The following is a 23,325-nucleotide window of genomic DNA, read 5'->3' as shown; positions in this document are numbered from 1 at the left end:
TAAAAAAATACAGGAAAAGTCGCAAAAAACAGTGACTTTTCCAAGTAATCACACAATAACTACGACTTTTTTGCATTGTCGCATAAAAGTCAGCATCAAGAATATCCAAAAACCTCTAAAACAATGAATTAAGAAAGATCTTCCAGTTGTCAAAGAGACATATGCCATTGACTTCTACATGTTGTTGACAGTTTTTAGCTGTAGTATTTTTGTATTCAGAATTGCTGCAATTTTGTTGCATAATAAATCCCAAAAAAGTTGCACTTTTTTTCTTTTTGAATTTTTTGTATCAAAAAGCACGATCCGAATATCTAAATCTATCTAATATGCTGCTATTAGGATGTTGTTAACTACATGTTTAGTGGTTGGTGCTATAGTTAAAAAACCCTAGGAGATGGTAAGTTGGCTATCTGTAAGTTGCACTGGGATGAGACCAGTACTCTTTTTAGCTTGCATGCTATGTAAAATCTTTTGTGTATTTGCAGCTAGATGTTGAAAGTTTTCCAAAGCCTAAAAAAATGATGAAAAGTTACTCACAGTATATGCTGCAAATGACATGCGTTTTTACAGTTCTAAAAATTGCACTTGCTGAATGTAAACTGCTAGAGATTTTCTTGATTATGTTAAACTAACTGTTTATTCAAGCTCTTGTGAGACTTTTAAGTAATTTTAAACAAAGCTGGTCATGTTGAATGAATACCATTACTGTCAATATGAAGTATATATTTAAGATTCACTAGTGCATTTAAGCAGGGCTGGAGATAGAGAAAAGGGGCCTGGGCAATGCAAAAAATGTGATCCTTCAAAATAAAAACATGTTGGGGATGTCCAGCATGTGGCCTATAAATGTTAAACTACAGCTCACAAATCTTCAGAGGGGCCGGAGCACTCTGATCCCCAACCTCCCTCCTCCGCCCATGTCCCACCCACTCCCATCTGACTCCGCCTACTCCTGCCAGACTCCGCCTACTCCTGCCCGTCCTCGCCAGTAAGCGAGATCGGCTGGGGAGGAGGTTTTCTTTATTGGCTATAGTGGAAGCAACCCCACAGTCTAGCCCCCCTGTTCTCCAGCCCCTCTGCTACTGCTGGGTCTGCTTCCTCTATAGTTACGCCACTGCTAAAGAGAAATGCCTGTTGCCTTCCATTAAAACTAGTGCCATTAGCACAGAGTGATTGATTGCCATGTAAAGGCCAGGGGTTCTGAAAAGTCTTATAATATGCTCAAGTTTCCTATGTGTCCACCTATTAAGAAGCTGTGCTGTGAAGGGGCCAGCCATTTTTTTAACAGCAGAAAGAGGTATGCTTTTTGAACTTTTTAGCTCTTAAAATCTTTCATGTGAAAAATGGTTTTAAAACAACAAATTTTTGCTGTATATTAAGTATAAAAACCATGAAAACCTCACACAAGTCTACACAAATTCAAATTTTGATACACGTCTTAGCTTCAGACTGATATCTAGATATGTAAAAAAATCTTTGGCTAGATAAGTGCTGTTCAACTAGAGAACACTAAAGTCTTTACAATTATTTTTATGGTCCCAGAAATATCTTGAACTCTACTGATTCCCTTTTAGGCCACTATCAGTTTAATACAGTTAATTATCCTAAACATATAACAGATATTTGTCTGATACTTGTCAGACAGTAAAAGTTGAGGGATGGCCTCTGTGATTCATAAGTAAAAAAAAATGTAGTGTATGTGTGGTTGCATATGTGTAAAAAATTAAGTTATATAACACTTTTTAATGAATGTTGTTAAGGTAACCAAAATTGTATCTCCTTGCTTGGCACAGGCTGTTAATCAGGGCTAGGCAACCATCTGCATTCCATTGATGGGAGTTGTAGTTTCACAACTGCTGCAGTGCAAAAGGCTGTTTTTCTCTTTTTTTAAAATAACAGAGCACAATACTAGTTTTGATTAATTAGCTTTGGCCTTCATGTTTTGTGTAAATTGCTGCTGTGAGCTGCATATAGAACAGATAGGTATATAACCCAGCCTGAATCATGGCATGCATCCAAAATCTTGAAAAATGGCAAACATCATATTTAACAGCTGGATGTAGAAATATGTCACTTTAATTTGGAAGATGTTTTCTTTACAGCAGGGTTTTCTCAAAAGAGAACAACATCAAAGAGTATTGGTCTCACTAGTCCAACATCATCTGGCTCCACAGAGGAGCTAAATGAATGAACTGTCAGGACTTTTTTTTCTACTGGACGTGGTTTTTTTTTCCAAGGAAAAAGTAAATTGGTCGGTGGCTTCCTCTGATCACCAACCAGATCCAGATAATTGAATCCTAGCTCCCTGAAGTTTAATTTTGCCAAAAGAAGACCCTAGAATGACAGATAGTCCCACTTAGTACCGATGACTTCTGAAAAGCCTTGAGATAAAGATGTAGTATGTGAAAAAGTGGGAGGGCAGATCTTACTGGAAGCACAGCATGATGCTTTTCTTAATATCGAATGCAGAATACACATAATAAATCCCTGTCCCGTGGACAACATTGGAGCGTTTGGAAAGTATTTTTTAAAATGCATACAAAAAGTAATTGTATAAATACTGATTCACTGTTTACTTTGTATTATCAACTATGAACTATTTTGTACATGGAATCTCCTTCAATAATGACAGACTAAAGACAGAGGTTTGTTGGAGAAGGACAATAAGAAAAAATTGTTTAAGCCCCGTAAAATTACTTTTTCTTGCCATCTATTGTAGTAGCTTCTACAAACTTTGGGTATTCCTTCCTCTCAGCAGAAAAAAAGAATAGACTACTTACTATAAAGCCTCCTTCTGCTTCCTGTTCTGTGTCTCAGTAATAAGCTTTTGAAGTGTATAAACTTAAATAATAGTTACACAGGGTTGGAAGATGCTACCATGGGAGATGTCCATGAAAACATAATTTCAATTTTCTCCTTTCCTGGCCACCTCTTTATAGAATCTTAAACCTCTGGGTAAGCAACAGAGCAATAGAAAATAACGCAAAGGGAACACATAATTGACAAGAACAATTCTGCTGAAAGTATATCATTTTAATTGAAGTCCCTTCAAAACTTTTAGGCCCAATAAAGTATTATTGTGATGGACAATGTCTATTTTTTATTGTCTGAGGAAAGTATGTAGTAAGTGTGTTTCTGCCTCTCAGAATGTTGCCACGTCTCTAGTGTGCCTAAAACTCCAAAGGTTACCCTTGTTCTCTGTAACCTGTACTTATAGCTGTCACAATTCACTGTCCAATGTTTTTGACCCCAATTTATATATTTCTTCTGGAATAACAAAGAGGTCCTTTGTTTTCCTAATAGATTCAATTTGATATCATTTTGAAGATAATCTTTAAAAGCTACATTACACCATAGAGTTTTCTCTTTTGTAGGAAGACCAGGATGAAATGATGAATGTACAGTATTATAGGTTAATTCAAATGGAATGTAGAAACTACTTGTGGCAAGAAAATGTATATAGGGTCTTTTTGCATTTTGCCTATAATAATAAATGAGGCTCTAAGTCAGCTGTCATTTATCGACTAAACCTTAATTTTCAAAAATGTGACATACAGTTTGCTCTCTAAAGCATGTATAATATGAGTCAGCTGTACACATTATAGTACATTCATTATATCAACAGCCATTTAAATGAACCCCATCAAAGGATAAATACAATTTGTAAAAACATGATTAGTCGTGACATGTATTTTGACTTGTTTTCTTACACAGGAAGCTAAGTGGATTTCTTCCCCAGACATTTACATAAGTCCCAGTCTGACATTTCTTTAAAGTATAGTGATATAGTAAATATCACCCAAATGTAGCCTTTGGCCAATTTGTTAGCTCCTCATAAATGTAGTAGAGGCTACCAGCACAGCATGTTCTCAGCCTGAAAGCCCATATTAGAGCATTCTGAATTGAATTGAAATTGTTGTAATTCTATACACTTGTAATGCTTGACTGATTGAGAAAAATGTGACTGAAGACTTTCTCATAATAGAGCAGCCTACACAGTGGTACAGTGTAATGTTGACTAAATGTGGTTGGTACCATTTAAAAAATAAACAGTCAGTACAGCATCCCTTTAATTGGGGTTAGTTGCCTTTCATACTCATTCCCTTTCCCAAGTCACTTGGGGGCAGATTTATCAAGGGTCGAAGTAAAAAATCGTATTTAAAAATTTGTTTTTTGAGCTATTTTTAGTGCACTTCAACTATCGAATTGTCCAAAATTCGACTATTCGATTATCGAAATTTAACACGTACTGTCTCTTTAAAACTTCAACCATCCGCCATCTAAAATCTGCTGAATTGCTGTTTTAGCCTATGGGGGACATCCTAGAACCTATTTGGAGTCATTTGGTGGACTCTGAAAAATCTAAGTTTTTTGGGGCAAATACTTCGATTCAAATTCGGTAAAATTTAGTTTCGAACTTTTCGGATACAGCCTATTCACCCGAAGTTAATAAAAACTTCAATTTTTTTAATAAATTTTGATTGGTCTTTTTTTATTCGAATATTGAGTTGAGTCGATATTCGACCCTTGATAAATCTGCCCCTTAATGTGGCCGTATCATGTTGCATTTGTGCTACCATTTTCCAATGTGTTATTATCATGGAATATAATGTTCAAACTTGCTATATCTAATATAAGTAATTCTAAAAAGTAATGTTCTAAAAAGTAATGTTCAAACTTGTTAGTAACTTCTTCTGTAATGTGTGTTGGAAAGATGAGTTGGAAAGATGAGTACATCTTCAAATACCACTCTCTGGTTGAGTAGCAATCCTGCTCCAGTATGACCTAAAGTTGCCAGTATCTAGTATTTAAATATCTTTAAACTGCAACTTCGAAGGCGCAAAATGCTTGTTTACCGAGTGACCAGTTATTTCTGTGTCTCTTTGAAAGGCTCCTAAACTACTTTAGGAAAAAGTACCTGCCAGTGCTGCTTACATATGGGTGGAAGGTAAGCACCCCCTGGCACACCTCCTAACTTGTGCATCATTTGGGATACAATAGGCAGGTTCAGAGAATGTTAGAAGAGGAGACCTGTAATCCACGTACACTGTGATTTGCACCTTCCACCAGATTTTCAGTTTAGTACAAGGTGCAGTCAAAAACTGACCAACAAAACATGGTTTTTAGTAGGTTTACCTCAAAGGAGAAATAATGGCTGCTTCCATCTCTATAAATATACAGAAACACGAAAAAACATAATACTGCCTGTGTGGAATAACCTTTGTAAACATGTTTGATGAACATTCATAGAAAAATAAAGCAAATCTTAAAAGCATTCTTGCAAGTTTTTCCCCTTTGAGCTAACTTCACACATTATTTCATACAATTAGGTCACTTTTATTTAAACTGGATAATAAGCAGTATGTGCCGGCCTAATGAGCAATTTGATACTTGTTTTGGATTACTGTACATTTCCACCCATAAATGAAGGCCTCTTAATATTAGGCTGTTGTATTCACAAAGTTGGTACGGCTGAGTTTATGGATTGTGTATGAGTTTAAATAGAGTACAACAAAAGTCTTAATTTAGTAAGGCAACTGCAATTGCCACAATTTTTGCCACAGTTGTTGCACAAACTGTCAACAGTCACTGCACCTAAAGCTGTTTCTTGCACTTGTGCAAAGCCTCTCCTGTCTGTTCCAATAACGCTCATGTGGTGTGCCTATTGACACAGGGGAACCTGGGAGGTACCACCACTTCAAAGTTTCCCACAGTAGTGTCAACTAACGCAGTGTGCTTGTGCCTAAGTGTTGAGCACAAACGTCTTTTTGACACTTTGGGGGTTATTTACTAAACTCCGAATGCAAACAATTCAGAATTTATTAAACCCAGAGGATGGGAAAAGTCCAAATCTGAAAATCCGGCGTCTCAGACCTGGTGAGGTTGCATATTAGTCAATGGGAAAAGCCCCAATGATTTTTTGATGTGCGCTGGGTTTTTGGCAATACCCCGAAGTTTTCTGAGTTTTCGGGCAAAATTCTGAGTTTTCAGGTGAAAAATCCAAAAAAAACGTGAAAATCCGATGAAAAATCTGAAAAAAAAATTGGATTTTTCACGATTTTTTCCCGCAAACAAAATTTTTGGGAAAGTGTATTAATAAATAAGCCAAAAAAAAAAATGGTGCGGATTTGGTCTAAGTTTTTTTCAGAAAATATTGAGATAAATTCGGACTTATAATAAATAACCCCCTTAGAGCCAGAAATCATGATGCCCTAAAACCAAAGATTTTTAGCACAATTGCATCTGATTCATGTCAAAGGTCACACATGGCCATCACCACATTGCCACAACTTGCTCCTGAAATTGCACTTTGCACACAGCACTTGTGGTCATAAATGGGGCCTAAAAACCCAATTAATAGCTAATTTCAGAACAATTGTTTGTGCAACAGGTATAATACAATTAATCTTTTTTCAACAAATGTTATAGCAGGCAGAGCTTTGTTGTCAAAGCATCACAGTATTTATTACCTACAAACACATTTAAGGCAATTACACAAATGTGTGGCTTTTTGCCATTTGTATGGTGGCACGCTGCTTAGCGTCGATGCCTTGCAGTGATGATGTCCTGGTTTTAATTCCACCCAGGATATCATCCACATGTCTTCTCCACTGGGGGGGCAGGATTAATACAAACGATGATCAGTTCAATCAGTTCATTGCATCTCTGCATAGCTGGTTGGCTATATATAAATAAAAGGATAATTATAGTAGCATAAATAATTACATCTTGCAGTGGCAAGTTGAGCCGAATTATACTTTACACCATATAAATAGGTTAATTGTCTCTGAATATGTTAATACGTTCAATATAAATATTAGACTTCATAAAACAATACATTTATAGTACAACTGTAAATGTTTCTCTTGCATGTCATCCAAGCCTCTAGATTTCTCCATAAACTAGTGACAAACTACAGAGTAGTAAATTCCAACAAAAGATATATTGAGACACCAGTAACACAGTAAAAATGATGGCTGTTGCTTTTTTTCTAACTAATTGACCTTGCAACCTTTCTCTAGATATATGACCAAGATGGGACTCTACAGCATTTTATTGATGGAGGAGAGCCTAGTAAGTCAAGCTGGATGAGGTATGTCCGATGCGCTAGACACTGCGGGGAACAGAATTTGACAGTAGTTCAGTACAGGTAATATTTTTGTTAAAGTAACATGCATGTTTCAAAAAAATTATACTGAGACTTTTTATACATCCAAGGTTATTTAAGATGTGTCAGTTTGAGACATCCCTAATCTGTTTTTGTTGGGTATAATAAGTTTTATATTTTATTATTGAGTAATGATAATTAAAGGGGGATGATACCAATGCCTTTATGTTATCTCTCTTGGAGGTTCTAAGCAGGTTTACTGTTGCTACTTTGCATGACCTTTGCAAAACCTGCACCTGCATCATTGCCTTGAGTGGACTTTGGACTTTTATTACTTAAGCTTCCCTTTGGTCCGGCATCTCCTATTTAAAAGCTTACAGTTGTATCAGGCATCCAGTTATTAGGATAAACCCCAAACCACACGTTTGCACTAGGATTTCACAATTATTTAGAAGAACAAGCAGACATTCTCCCCAACTCTCACTCAGGATGCCCTTTACTAGTCATCTCACAGAAGTCTGGCTAAGATAACTGCATACATGGAGATGGAGTGTTTAACAATTTAGCACATTTTATCACATTGCCCCCTTAATATTTCAGAATAGAAAAGAGCAATGATCAATATTGCATCTCTCTACCAATACATCTTAAAAACCAAATATATTATTAATAAGTAAAAGGCACATATTTACAGAGTTAATACGTAAAGGTGGTGCTTAGGGTATTGTCTCAGCAGGTAACACATCTATCTTGCAGCACTGGGGTCCTGAGTTCATTTCCATCTTGGGCAGTTCTCCCTGTGTCTGAGTGGGTTTCCTCCTACAACAAATATACAAGCAAGTTTATTGGCTCCTGAATCAATTAGCTGTAAGGTGTGTAAATGTGATAGGGACCTAAGATTGAGGCATGTCAATGATGTATAATCTCTGTAAAGCACCATGGAAATGTGTCAGTATTATATAAATACTAGGAAAAAATAAAATATTCACAGAAGTAATGTGCGAGTTTGCTACCTTTAATTAATTATTATGGAATGTTTAATAATTATTAGTTATTTCTACATTTTTCAACATTTTGGTATACATTTGGTCACAGTTCTTCTGATATATTAAATTTGTTATCATAGTAAATCTTTACTAAACCCAATCATAATCAGACTGGATGATGGTGGAATCCAATGGTCTATAATACTGTGAATGAAGATGCCTTGGTCTCCTAGCTCATACATTCTCTTGTGCTTTACATCAATCTGTAAACAACCCATAATCCAAACGAGAATTGAGATGACATTATTTTTTAAACCATTAAAAAAAACTATTTTATTTTTTGGAACAGCAACAGCACTTAGCAAACCTCTGCTTCATTGTCCAAATCGTGTATGTTTCCATGTACGTTTCTGACATTTGTGAAATATATCTAGCAAGCTACCATGTGGTGTATTTTAGATCATAAAAAGGGAAATACGTTGTGTTAAATTAGCAATGACTCAGTGAAATGGAAAAAGAGAAGTGGATATTTACGTATTGGCCTATTTTTGTATTGCCCATAGACGTCCGTTTCAGAAAATGTCAGCTGGTTTGAATTCACTGTGTTATGATTTCTAATATCTAAATGGAATTTTCTTCAAAGAGCCGTGTGATTGATTGACCCTCAGTTGAACGTTTTGTTTTTATTTTGAGGCTGACAATAATGTCCATTGGCATGTGTTCTGCTTCAACAGCGTTGGGACGCCATGAAGCTATCTTTATGAGTCATCCAACCACAATACTAAATACATGTCAGCAAGGGAAATATTATCCGAAATGAGAAAAATCCCTTTGATGTACTTCAGCATGCAGAGCGTTGTGCGAGTTTTGGACGTGTTTTACTCTTGGAAGAAATGGTGTATGCTTACACTATTTTTTGGTCTACACCAACCCTTGGAGACCACCCATTGCTTGAAAACAGTTCTGCTCTTTCAGCAGCAAACCTTGTCATTTTGGTCTTTAATACATTCATTGCTACATTGCTTTGTTTATGTTAGGTAGAGCCAAAGTGAAAGATGAAATGTTTGCAATGGCAAATTACAAAGTTGATTTGAATTTTTTTTGTCATTTTTTTCAAGTTGCTGCTCTTATTTCTCAGGGACTTTTAGTCAACGTAGCTGAATCAATTTGAAACAAATCTATTAGTGAAGGTAAAGAGAAAAGAGTTCAATTGAGAAAGATGGGAGTTTTTGTCATATATTCATAGAAAACTAAAGGAAAAACATTCTGCTTAGCAAGCAGTGCCCATGTGAGATAATACTGCTGTAAATAGGGAGAAAAACAAGATAAATGGAACTTTTGCAGCTGCAAGTAAAATATTGAGAATCTGCACTTTTTTATTGATCTTTATGATCCTGTTGCCAAGAGCCACTTTGCGATGACAAAATATGTTGACAAGTGCATATCTCACTGTAGTGAAAAATGTGTTGAAGGATTCCCCTATGTCTGCAGCGTTCTGCAATGAACAAATTGCCCTCTTCCAGCCAATTTTTTATGGAAAGTTGAAAGTAAAGGTCTAGCAAGCATTTACATTTTTATCTTCTTCCCTGTAGTATAAGCAGAAACAAATCTTTAAGACGCAATCCAGTTGAGGGACATAATTATCTGTAGATTTCCTCTTTTACAAGCCACTTGATTCAAAAAGAGGAAATATATATAGTTATATATATATATATATATATACTTTGCTGCTCCCTAACACGCACATCTGAATGATGCATGGGACGCATGCGCTCCTTTTTAATAGAGCACTGCTGAACAGAGACAGCTCCATGTTTAAAAGGGGATTCAAAAGTCTTTATGCTCTGAAACAGAGAGCAGAGACTTACAGCAATTCTGTAATAGCAGAACTGAGGGGCAGATTCCCTAAAGGGCGAAGTGACTAACGCTAGCGAAAATTCGCCAGCGTGACGTCATTTCGTAACTACGCAGATTCCCTAATGGGCTCAGGCGTCACTTCGCTAGAGAAGGAGATAGACGCTAGTGTTGCTTCGCACCCTAACGCCAGGCGAGCCAAGCTCGGCCAAACTCCCATCCACGATTTTAACTTATTGATTATTAAAATAGCTTGAAAAAGTCAGGTCTGGAAAAAACTCAATAAAATTGAGAGCGATTTTTTCAATTTGATGCCTGAATCAATCGATTTTTTTTGGGCTATTCATTTTTTGGAACATTGGACAAAACCTAGCGCAGATCACGTAGCTTCAAATTGTAAACAGAACATCTACCATTGACTTCTACATGACTTCAGTAGGTTTGAGATGGCTGATTTTCAGATTTGTACTTTTTGCAGCTTCGGGATATAATAAATCTAAAAAAAATCTAGTTTTTTTTCCACTAAAAAAATGAGTTTTTTCCCCCAAAAAACAGAACCAGAAAAAAATCAAGGTTTAGTAAATAACCCCCTTTGTAAGGAGCAGTGTTTATATAGTCACAAAAAACACTTTTAATCCCCAGGGCTGCACATAGCACTATACTTACCCTGAATTTAACTGCTGCAAATCCAAATTTAAAAAATATATATACTTTTTCTATGTAGACATTACCTTGTATTTGATTCCAGTTGTGGTATAATTAATCCACATTGCAGGCAAAACAATCCTATTGGGTTAATTTAATGTTTAAATCATTTTTTAGTAGGCTTCAGGTATGGAGATCCAAGTTATGGAAAGATCCCTTATCCAGAAAACCTTAGGCCCCGAACATTCTGGATAACAGGTCCCATACCTGTATACATGTTAAATTAGGCTGAGGAAAAACAGTGGAAATATATGTGATTACAGTATTTCTTTCATGTCTTATCTCACCAGTCTGAAATGCTGTACAACCATTGAAGCCCTTAATCATTTCAGTTGTCAAGCTACAGCTCCCACTATTCATCCAGCCAGAGCAAACTACGGACTGAACATTTTTTTTATAATTAATTATTCTAAAGATCTGTCATTTTTTGGGGTTATTGCTTTATTCAAAATTATTGAAGTGTAAACACTACTTTGGTTTGCTAAATATAGTAAGAGTATAATGGAAACTATGCAGTCATTTTAGGTCACTTTTTTGTAGATTTATTCACAACTATTTAAGTGTAAAAACATGTGGCAAATGCTTTCCTCTTCTCTTTTCCAGATCTAATATATTTTATAGAGCTTGTATCGACATCCCCAGAGGCACAGAACTGTTGGTGTGGTACAATGACAGCTACACATCATTCTTTGGGATTCCATTGCAGTGCATTGCTCAGGATGAAAACTGTAAGAGACCTAGCATGCTTAAACTCATTTTCCATGATTTTCCTTAAAGAGATTGCACCTGAAAGACATGCAAGTGGGATGACTGTATGAATGTGTATATAAAATTATTTGAGATCATTCAAATATTCATTAATAGAAAAGGGCAAGTCAACCCCAAAATACAAATTTGCCTAATAAAAGAAAACAAAATTCTAAGCATCTTTCCAATATACATTTACTTAAAAATGTCAGTGCTTTTAAAGTCACTTGAAAACAATTACTGTTGAAAGCAATGTTGTAAAAGTCCCCAGACTTTTTCCCCAGAAAAAAAGACAGATCTGTTCATCAGCTACCTTGTTTTACATTGTTTCAAAAGTCTGAGCCATTAGGGCAGAGAAATAAAGTGACAGACACTGCTTTCAAAAGCAATACATATACAAATAACTCACAAACCATGGAAACCTTATAATTAATGCATATTTAAAAGTTGCTAAGAGTTTTCTTTCATTAGGCAGAATTTTTTTTTTCTGGCTTGCCATTCCCTTAAAGAGAAATTAATTGCTGTTGGCTGTTAACAGTCAATGACATTCTGGCCATTTCTTCTCTGTTGACTGTAGAAAAGGAACATTTTTTGTTTGCACAAAATTTTTGTGATTACAATCTCTGTTTTTTTTATTTTTTGTGCAGTGAATGTTCCATCACCAGTAGTTGAAGCTATGTCACGGCAAGACACATTACCATCTTTTAACAAAAATGGCAAGTTAAGCACCTCGTTGCAAAGGTCCCTAGTTTTCCCACAGACTCCCTGCAATAGAAATTACTCTTTACTGGAAAAATCGGGGCCTCTGGACACAGGATTTAACCAGATCAGTGTAAAAAACCAACGAGTGCTTGCCAGTCCTACCTCAACGAGCCAGTTGAACTCAGAATTCAGTGACTGGCATCTTTGGAAATGTGGACAATGTTTTAAGACTTTTACCCAACGAATTCTTCTACAGATGCATGTGTGCACCCAGAACCCAGACAGGTAAAAAAAAATATTACAATACTATTGTTTTGAACGTCAGTCAGTGTGTGATTGAACCAGAAGTAAGTCATTCTTTCAATCATTCAGATATGCTTTGTTGCTTTATAATACACAAGAGCCAAGCAAAGGGTGCTTAGTGATGTCATCAGCCATTTCTGTCACATGACTCATTGAAACTTGTGTATTATAATAAATAAAGTTCCCCTTTTGTACAATATGAGGATATTAAAAGTCACCTTGTAGTTCTATGACCTGTATAAAAGCACTTGGTCTTTGGCATTGTCATGTAATTTCTCTGTGATTTATAATAGCCCTTATATTTTACAATAGGTGGTATATTATCCATTATATAATACATGGATGACAAAGATTTGCATGAACTCTCATAAATACAGTATATAAATAACCGTAGCCATGTCTTGTTGTGGTATCATTTTTTATTTTACATTCCAATGCAAACATTTCCTGGTAAAGACATGCAAAGATGTATTTCCCACCTCAGAAACTTTAAAGGGGGACTCAAACACATTTTACTAACAATTAAATGTTTTCTATTCTTTGGTAGATCACAAACAAAAGTTGCCAAAAATGCTTTCAGTCAAGTGCCATAACATTCAGTGTTTGGGGGGGGTGCAGATTATGTAACACTAGAAATTAAAGTGATGGTCATCCCATGTGCCATTGACCTAATAAATTCCAACCAGTTTTAGAACATTATCTTTTTCTGAATCACTGCTTGAATATATCACCTCAAGGTTAAACACAACATAAACGTCCCTCTCTGTGAATATGCCAGTCTTTTGGCTGTTTGTCTTTGTTGTGTATATTTTAATGCCATGTAATTAGATTTTGGAAAAATCACACCAAACAAGTGATCTTTGCATGATTTGACCACCCAAGTGGTGAGTCAAATCAGGTTAATACAACAGTTTGACCCCCAATGTTATGCAGACTTGTCATTGGAAGACTGCACCCACTGGTTTGATTTTCAAAGCTGTGTTAGATATCTGACAAATTCCCCTCTAGATATCATTTGGGAAAGTTTCTGTTTCAGCATCATACAGTATAAGGATCAGCCAGTAGATAATATTAACATGTGCATGACCAGCTGTAGCCTTTAAGAACAATATGAGGGTAATGGATTAAAAGGTGCAAAGTTGGCTACAGGTCTAATCACCTACAGCAACCAATCAACAGGCAGCATTTATTGTCCACCTGTTTAAAACTATATTACTGGCTGCTATATGTTACTGCACCTGGACAAACTCTTTATCTTTTATTACATAAGGGGGTATGACACCAACAGAGTAATAGGAATCTGAACCCGTTAATAATTTATTAATAGCAATAATAACAGAGCATCATAAAACAAAGAAACTATGACAGTGCTATAATGTTAGCTTGTATTTATGCATTTTACAGAAAAAAACACACCTTATGTCTCTAAAATATCGCACTGCTCTGTTTTTGTGTCACAGTCATTTCAGGGTTCACCTCCAGTGTGCAATGCGTATGAACTTAATTAAGTACTAAGAGGCAATGAATTGGAATTTTTTGCTTAGCACTATTTTTCTTCAGAGCATGCAAAGCTATAAATCGTGTAGAGCTGTCAAAAAGATATACCTGCTCTAGCAGTGATGTGGAGGAAAACAGATGCCATTTATTCAATAAACTAATATCCATACAGAAGAAAAATGTTGACCAGATACCTTAGAGTCAAAGTTGGTTTGAACGTTTGTCAATACAGAATTTTATGGCCGTGAACTGAAGATGAAATTTAGCTGAACAAGTGAATTAGTATTTCTGGTACTTTGGCCAGTGGCACAGTACATATAATAGAGCTATTATTTATGCATCAACGCTTGTTTATTTGACAGTTCTCAAGGTTGGCAACAGAAAGAAATCAGATTAATTTAACATGAAAATTCTGTCTACTTAGCTTTTTCTGAAAAGACAGCTCAAATCAACAAAAATATTATATATTTAACAATAAGAGTACTGGGGGTTGAAAAAAAATGCTTTCCACAAAAGCACTGTGCCCTTAATATTTGGACTATAATTTCTATTTTATTGGATTCACCTGTGTTTTTTACATTTAAACTGCAATGTTTTGTAATTGTGGTTTATGATATTATATAATAAGAGAGAGAGAACTCAGATAAGAAACCATCACTTTACACTTATAATGCATTTCTTTAAAATAAGTTGTCTGATTTATTAAAATCCTTCGAATCTTGTTTCAAAGGCATTTGGATTTCATAGGGATTGCTCCTACGTGGTTTTTCACAAACATGTATATGTACTGATTTGTAGAAGCATGTTGTGATAAGCTGTTCCAACACAAAGTTATGTATGTAAAAAAAAATATATACATATTGATATACATATATATAATGATTCAAAGGTATGAGGATTCCCAAACCACAATATAAAAACTATTATATACTGAAGGCTGCAAACTTTGTGTTTGTAGTCTCTCATATTTCTGGATCTAAAACTAGTATTCTTGTACAGTGTTTAACAAATTAAAATGCAGTTTTACTGAGACCCTTATGGCCTTTCATGTGCCAAGCTCCACTTCTACTGTACTAACCCAAGATATTCTGGGACTGTCTTTAGTATTTTTTAATATAAAATGTTTACCTATTATTGTTCTAGTTCCAACGTTTTTGTTCTTGTTACTCTTAAATATCAGTAATATCTGCAGACATATGTAATCCTTATTGTTATTTCAGTACAGGTATGGGGTTCATTATCCAGGAACTCGATATCCAGAATGCTTCGAAATACGGGAAGGCCATCTCCCATAGAGTCCATTTTAAGTAAATAATACTTTTTTTTTTTAAACAGTACATTTTATTTGATGCATGAATCCATATTGGTGGCAAAACAATCCTATTGGGTTTATTTTTGAGTATGGTATGAAAAACCCTTTATCCAGAATAACCCCAGGTGCCAAGCATTCCAGATAACAGATCCCATACCTGTACCACAATTTTAAGTAGATGAGGAGCGGATGATGATTTTGAACTCTGATGCAAAAAGTGCAATTATGTAGCATAATCATTAAAAGAGACATTGTCCATGTCCCTGTGGCTAAGGAAATAACTTCAGCAGAATGAGTCAATTTATATTTAAATATTAAAAGGTCATATCAGAGATCAAGCAAATGCCCTTGCAAAGGAAAGCAAGGCAGGATCTCAGATTCATAGCTTTGTCATGCATAGCAACCTATTAAAATGAGCTTTTCATCCTATTCCAGAAAGGAAAATCTGGTTGCTATGGGCTACTGCAGTAGTGCAGATTTGCCCAGTGTTAGTACATGAGCCTTCTTGAGCTCCAAATTGAGTAATATAGAGCACAGAGTCAAACACTCTTGGTAGCCGAAATACAGTTAAAAACAAGTTACATCTATGCAAGCTACTATATTGTATCTTTGAACAGTATAAAGTTCGAGAAGTAGTGTAATTTTGCAGGATGCTTATAGCACCTCGTGTTTCTTGAAATGACTAATGTTTCTCTACCTCAGAAAACAGTTCCATAACACCAAAAAAGGCTTATTGATTTGACAGTATTTCAATAGGAGATTTATGCGCACATTAAAATAACCTCTGTTAGGAGCTAATTGTATGTGCTGGCTGCATTACTCAGAGGTGAAGGAAAACGATTCCACAGAGAGTAACATGATATAGAAGAAAATATTTTAGGAGCATTATTTTTTCAGTAAACATTAAAGAAGAAAGCCGTGGGACCTCAGAATTAAACTGCAGACTTTGCAGAAATAACTTCCTAGGCCAAGATGAAAAATCCTATTAATAAAATCGACTAGTGTTCGCATATCTTCTGTATTTACAGAGATAGCATTTTCATGGAGAGTAACGATCAATACTAGTGAAGGGCCTGATCTACTTATTCAAAGTCTATACCATGGAATTGCTCAAACACCATATTTGTAAAAAAAAAAGTAAAACTTTTTTACGTAACTTTCGTACTGTATATTCTTGGGCAAATGTGTGTGTTTTCATCTGTTGTGCCAGGAGGACAATCACAGCATGTGATGTGTACCTTTTATGCACAATGATGGTGTTACAGAAAATGTAAGAAAAGCAATTTCTAGGTGACTTGCCAGTTATTTGGCTTCTCAGCTGTGGAATAATCTGTTATCCAAAATAATCTGTGAAATTCATACTTTATATGGAACTTGTTGCATGTGTTGTCTGATACTTGCATTATACTAACAATATCTTCTGCAGGCAGTAATGTATAATTTTGTGCATATGTTGTTACAGCTGTATAATCCAAAATATTAAGGATATTTGATGTAACGCTAGAGTTCCGTGATCACATAAAAGTCTCTCAACACCAACACGACTTCTATTATTCTTTATCATTTACCATAGGGGATACAATATCACATACATGGGTGGTAGTATTGGAGAAAGCCATTGTTCAGCAGTGCATCTTGGATTTGTAGCCGCAGCAGAAGGGTCAGAGCACAAGTTATATTAGAATAACGATTTCATATGAGCCTGTATATTTGTTGCCTTAGCAATATAACAGTCCCTGGCTGAGAAGTAGCATTATAAATGTTTATGGAATCACTATAATTAGCATTATTCATATTTATTTTTCAAGCACACAGCAAATCCAGTAGTCCTGTTCAGCTAAAGTTTATTTTGTAAAGACTGCTGGATTGAATTTTGCAATAAATAATAATAATTAGAGCAGTAAGACTATAATGAAAAGCAGAGACAACTGCCGTTTGGTTAAAAAAAAAGGTAATTTGTTTAGGAGGTCAGTATTGTCTGTGTTCTTTTCATATTCTGGTATCTTAGCTCCGTAAAATGGTAACTAAAGCTTTACAAAGTGCTATATAAAATACATCTCTTGCACAGAGATGATATTCAAATCTGTATAACTCTAGATTAAAGATATATGGTGTTATGTAATAAAAGGAACGTTTGCCCAGGTGTAGTATCCTATAGCAACCAATCAGCAGGTAGCATTTACTGGTCACCTGTTTAAAGTGGACCTGTCACCCAGACACAAAAATCTGTATAATAAATGTCCTTTTCAAATTAAACATGAAATCCAATTTCTATTTTTTATTAAAACATTCATAGCTGTTGTAAACTCATTTAAAAATCTCAGCTGTCAATCAAATATTGTCTGCCCCTCCTCTATGCCATGGGCATAGAGGCGGGGCAGACAATTACTTTCACTTTCTATCTAGCACTTCCTAGATGTCACTGCTCTCCCCACATCCACCCAATCTCTTTACGATTTAATTGTGTAGCCAGTGCATGGGGATGGACATCGGGTCCCCCATTCTGGTGCACAACAAGATTCTGAGATGATGCAAGGCTTGCCTTAATAACAGTGTCCACATAATGGCTGCTGCCTGCTTGCTATCATTTTGAATTCCCAGATGGAAGGAAAAAAGATTCAGATAATTTATACAGTGTAATTAAAGTTCATTTTGCTTGACTAATGTGATAAAATAGGATTTTGAATAATTTTTCTAGGTGACGGGTCCCCTTTAAAAGCAAACATCTTATTGGTTGCTATTGGTTAATGCTCCTGGGCAAACTTAGTGCCTTATATTACATATGGGAGATAGAGTCATCAGCAGGTAAACTACATGTTGTTTTGCACCAGTACAGTAGAGCCATAGGCTGCATTTGAGGTGTTTGCAGTCCAGGTGTGTGCCCCTAAAAGAGAGATATAAAGCTGACCATACCCAGGCAGGAAGGATACTGGGTTAATCTATTCTAGAGTATACAGCTGATGTTGGTCCGGTTATGAACATCATAAGAAGCTCTCAAACTGAAGACAATTACAGGCTGCTCTTGCTAAGTGAGCACCCACTTTACTTCTTTCATAGGTTGGGGCAGCTTGGAGCAAAATACACTAAGGTATTTAACACACACACACACACACACATATATATATTGTAAGAACTGTTTAATGCAGGAATGTTACAGCAACCACCACATGTTGTTATAGCACTAGGGCATAGTTTGCTGTGGCAAGGAAAAACATTTAGGTTCCGTTTAAAGGAATTGTTCACTATTGTTAACGATTTGCTCAATTGCAAACTCACTGAACAGTTATGTCCCATGTGGCCCCCATTAAAGTCGCTGACTAACTTAGAGTTAGAGGACTGAAAAGCAGAAAGTTGTGTTCTCTTCTGTTATGTTAGACATCCAGCCTTTATAGATGGCATTTTTGGCTAACTAACTATATTAGAAATATTTTGTCAATTTACCCATTTCTACACTGAACTGTTCCATTAAAGATAATGAGCAAGGAACCATTATAAATGCAATTAGCAATTTGTCATTTTTTCTTTAAAATAAATCTGCTTTCAATAAAAAAGGTCAGTTTGTAGGAAACCTGCTTATGGGGCATTTAATATTAACCAAGTAAGGCTCTCTGGAGGTGGTTTTATGGTGTTTTGCTCTGCTATACATTGGTTGCAATGTTGTTTATCTCCCAGTAGGTTTAATATGTTATTGTGGGCTATCTCCTGTTGTTTTCTGACAAGGTTTCTGATAAAACGTCAATATGTGACAAAACTTAGGTCTTACCCATCTCTTGTGAATTACTGGAGCATCTTGCCACATTAATCAAGCAGTTCAATAGCAGTTACAGGTTAAAGAACAAAAAGAAGTTTGGTACATTTAAATAATAATTTATCAACTGTCACAATGACTAATGCCATATAACTGGTGGTCATATATGTTAATGAACCTTTCATTCATTAGAAATTGACTTTGGCTGATGGGGTCAAGCTATCACAGAGGTAGACATATAAAACAGAATTCACATTATATAAAACATATTATTCTAGAATTGTCATTGCAGATTGAAATTATATTAAAATGTAGTTTAATAGTAAAGGCTTCAGTAAACATCGACAGACATTACATTTCTTCCATGAATATGAACAAACAAGGCAACTGGCCTATTAGTATATAACTTCTAAGCTCTGGCGGACATCTGACGCAGAAATAAATGCTTATAGTTTGGCATTTTATCAAGAAATGTTAGGCTTGTATGTTGAAGCTCAGCCATGGAAATCTATCCAGTGAAAGTCCAACGATAAGTTCTTGCACTGATGTTACTTTCAAAGCAACCTGAAACTCAGCAGTGAGTCTTACAACAGAATATTTTGCACTAAACACCTTGGCAGTTCTTTACACCTTGGCAGTTCTTTTATTTGAATCTGCATCCCCTTGGGTATCCCTTACCTGTTTGTCCTTCTTAAGGGTCTCAAGGCAGGTATTAAATACAGGCTCCTTTGCACCATGCCCTCAGCCTTGTGCTGCGTGTGGCAACAGGAGCAACCGCTGTAATGTGCAGAGAATGTTGCACTCCCTTAGCATGCCAACACTTGTGGCTGTTCTCAAATCAGAAAAGCAATCAGAAAATCAGTTTGCTTCTTACAGTTGCCAACATTTTAAAATTATTTCCAAAGACTCTTTAATGCTGGGGCACTCATTCCAAAGCTGCATATAATGTCCACCACAATGTGATGATGGCTTATTTGCAGACATAAACATATTCCAGCTCTCTGTCCAGATTCTATAGTGGCTGAAAACTTAAAAAGGACACTTTCTAAATCACAGTTAGTGATGAGTAATGTTTAGCTGCAATTAAAGTCTTATAGTGTTGCTCCAATGTCCACAGTGGAGCATATACCTGCCTTCCCAGCATTACTCAAATTTAAGGTAAAATACTTATGTAGTATATTTTAGAGTTCCACATGTATTCATGCATAGGCACTGAATTCTGGAACAGATCTCATAAAGTCAGAAAACCAGAAGGCACTCCAGACAACCAATGGCCTATTACAGAGTTCTACACCAAATATAAAAGGGTAATGTCACTCTAGGAAAAATAGTCTACTCTTTTTGCATTCTTGGGGGGGGGGGGATTCTGTAAGAATTATTGTTTGATTAGACGCTTTTAAGGAAAAAAAATCGAAATCCCATTGTCATGAAAGTCATTTAAAAGTCCACATAGAGACGGTTCAACTGTGTTTTTATCTATTTTAGGCCTTACCAGTGTGGACATTGCTCTCAGTCCTTCTCCCAGCCTTCAGAATTAAGGAATCACGTCGTCACCCACTCCAGCGATAGACCCTTCAAGTGCGGCTATTGTGGCAGAGCCTTTGCTGGGGCAACTACATTAAACAATCACATCCGGACGCACACAGGGGAAAAGCCATTTAAGTAAGTAGCTCAGGAGAAGCTTCTTCACTAACACATAGTAATGGATAGAGGTTCCCAAGTATAGAGTTTGTTTTATTAAGAATTATGGTCTTTTCACTGTGTTTTTGTAGCACATTGCTTATTTTTATTGTTATCCAGATCGAATAATTTCCCCCTGCTTTTAACTGAGGTGCAGCTGTCATAACTGTAAACACAGAATCAATGAGCTTTGCCTAATACACATAGGCTCTCCCACTTATGGCTGTACCACTCCCCTTTTAACTACAAGACATTGGGAACACCCCACAAAAAACAGAATTGTTGAAATATGTGTAATTGTTCCACTTTATAAATTATGTTCAACTTGTGAAGCAGATCGGCTATGTACCAGTATTTTATGGCAAATAAGCAGAATGCTTAACACTAGTATAGTTGGTATGTATGCTTGTTGTTTTCATGCTTACCTAAAAATAGCTTTTATATATTTGGCAGCTGCACACAGTGAATTTGAGGAAATGTGGTAATTTTCTGACTGACCTGTACATTTATCTCTGTAGGTGTTAAGACTTGAACTAGAAAAAAAGATATGACCTCATTTGGCACATTTATTGGGTCATTGGCTGATCTAGTAATGTACTGCCCTGCACTCCCATAACTCATCTATAAAATCATTGGGCTTAGTGAATTATTACCAACCATGTTTGTGGCCATTATATAATTCTAAATTTCTGTCAGAAATAAAAAAAATCACCCATCTTAAAGCAATTTTATTGTAAATTTTCCTTCTTTTAATACAGTATTAAATTTGTATGCCCTAATGGCTTATTGTTTTTTTAGATAATATCTACTGGATATTCACAAAATGTCACCCATTAAATATGAAGCAGAGTTTTTTCTTCCTGGTTGCTATGGGTTACTGCACCTTGGCATTTGTCTTTAAAGTAACTCAAAATCCAACACTAGCATCTGCTGTTTTATAAAGACCATCAAAATGCCCAAAATTGATCCCTAACTGTGGGAGTAATGTGATAACAGAAACTGGTCTGATCGAACAGTTTATTGTTTTCAAACAGCGGGGAACTAAATACAACCTGAGTTTTGGTTACTGTGGTTTTCTAGAACTCTGAAACTCTGAACAAGTTACTACAATAAAAATGATCTTTAAAATGCTGATATTCATACTTTCTTTCAGCTAAAACACATCGGCAGTGTAAACAATCAAAGCCTGTTTGAATCTGCCCATTGAAAGAGCAATAATATATTAGAAAGAAAATACCTGTCTTGGAAGAAAAAAGAACACTTAGATACTGTACTTTCCTTAGTTATTCTGGCTCCTCATTCATTTGTCTAATATTTGCAGATGGAAGCCTTTGACAAATAGCCCCCATTAAACAGTTGTTAGGAGGAATGGGAAAAGCAAAGCTGAAATATAATTGATTTCCTCTGGCTGCTCTGTAAATAGATTTTAGCAATTAATTGAAGAGGTTTCAAGGTCAGAGATAAAAAATTGATTTATTTGAATGTAATATGTTACTTTACCATAAGACCATTCTAAAGATATAAACATATATACACTGTATGTCTGTAATATATATATATTTATACACATACTATTTATATATTACTTTTTTGTTCGTTCATCCTTTTTTCCAGTCCCTCGAAACCACAAACTGCAATTGGGAAGCATCAAATCTATCATTTTGTTATTAGGTTTAATGGTGAACCAAGTCTCGACCAAATTCAGATCTGAGCAAAATCCCCAAACAATTGCAGAATCTGAAAAAAAAACATTAGAGGTTTAGAGGTTTAGTTAAATGTCATGTTGGCTAAGATTCTGAATTCTGAATTCTTAAAATAGGATCCATTCTGTAGGTTATTTGTTAAACTTAGTGCAATAGGTATACTACACATTGTACTTCAGTAACATTAGTTACAGCTTTACATTGTATCCCTCTTGCCCTTAAATATGTGTATATGTATATTTATTTATTAAATATAATATACCAAATTAAACAGCAGTTATATCAGTAAATAGAAGCAAATCCCATCAAACAAAATGTTCGAATTTCTAGTGGAAGGCCTCAGTAGAAGAGTAGGGGTGTAGGTTGTTTTACCAGCAAAGGGAAGACCAGATTCATATTCAGACTATTCGTTTTGAAATGAGATTGAGGACAGGCAGGTGTCCAGATACTTTTGTCCATATAGTGTATGGACCCCAGTGCCAGGTCTAGAACATTCTTTATAGTGTATGGTGAGATGAGAAATTATCACCCGCATTCTCCTAGTGTTCAGTTTTGTACCTTCCTCACCAGATTGGCAGTAGTCACCATTGTTGTGGCCTTTTCATATGTAGCATTAAGCAAATGGCCACTACCAACCTATTGCTACTTAAAGGGGATGTTTGCCTTCAGCCAACTTATCAAAAGTCATTTGTTTGTATCAGAAAATACATATATACTGTATTTTCTTTTTTATAATCTATCATTTGCATGGTTTGTAACTGTGCTTGTATCATCTTTAGGTTCCATGCAAGCAGACCATTCCTACACCCAGTGGCATAATGGAAGTTTGGGCATAGTGTTATTGCCCATGCTACTTCCTAACTTGATTGGCTAACGTGATTCAGCCATTTGGATCAATGACATGCTAATTAACTGGGCCTGCGCTGTTTCTTCCTTGCTCAGTTGTAGGAAGGGTGCTTAGACACTGCCAGCATGGGGTG

The 23,325-nt window shown here is 35.8% G+C and overlaps 1 protein-coding gene across 1 annotated transcript in view; it reads left to right on the top strand.

The window, feature by feature from the left end:
- prdm6.L (PR domain 6 L homeolog) overlaps positions 1–23,325 on the top strand; it is an 83,145-nt gene that overhangs the window by 52,609 nt on the left and 7,211 nt on the right. Inside the window, exons 4-7 of the mRNA XM_041568221.1 lie at positions 7,023–7,150; positions 11,257–11,381; positions 12,048–12,387; positions 20,448–20,624. Coding sequence (XP_041424155.1) covers positions 7,023–7,150; positions 11,257–11,381; positions 12,048–12,387; positions 20,448–20,624 — 770 coding nt within the window. The remainder of the gene's footprint in view (positions 1–7,022; positions 7,151–11,256; positions 11,382–12,047; positions 12,388–20,447; positions 20,625–23,325) is intronic.

The sequence above is a fragment of the Xenopus laevis genome, chromosome 1L (assembly GCF_017654675.1).
Source record: "Xenopus laevis strain J_2021 chromosome 1L, Xenopus_laevis_v10.1, whole genome shotgun sequence".
NCBI lineage: Eukaryota > Metazoa > Chordata > Amphibia > Anura > Pipidae > Xenopus > Xenopus laevis.
The sequence above is the reverse complement of the archived record's forward strand: the minus strand, read 5'-3'. Positions and strand labels throughout refer to the sequence as shown.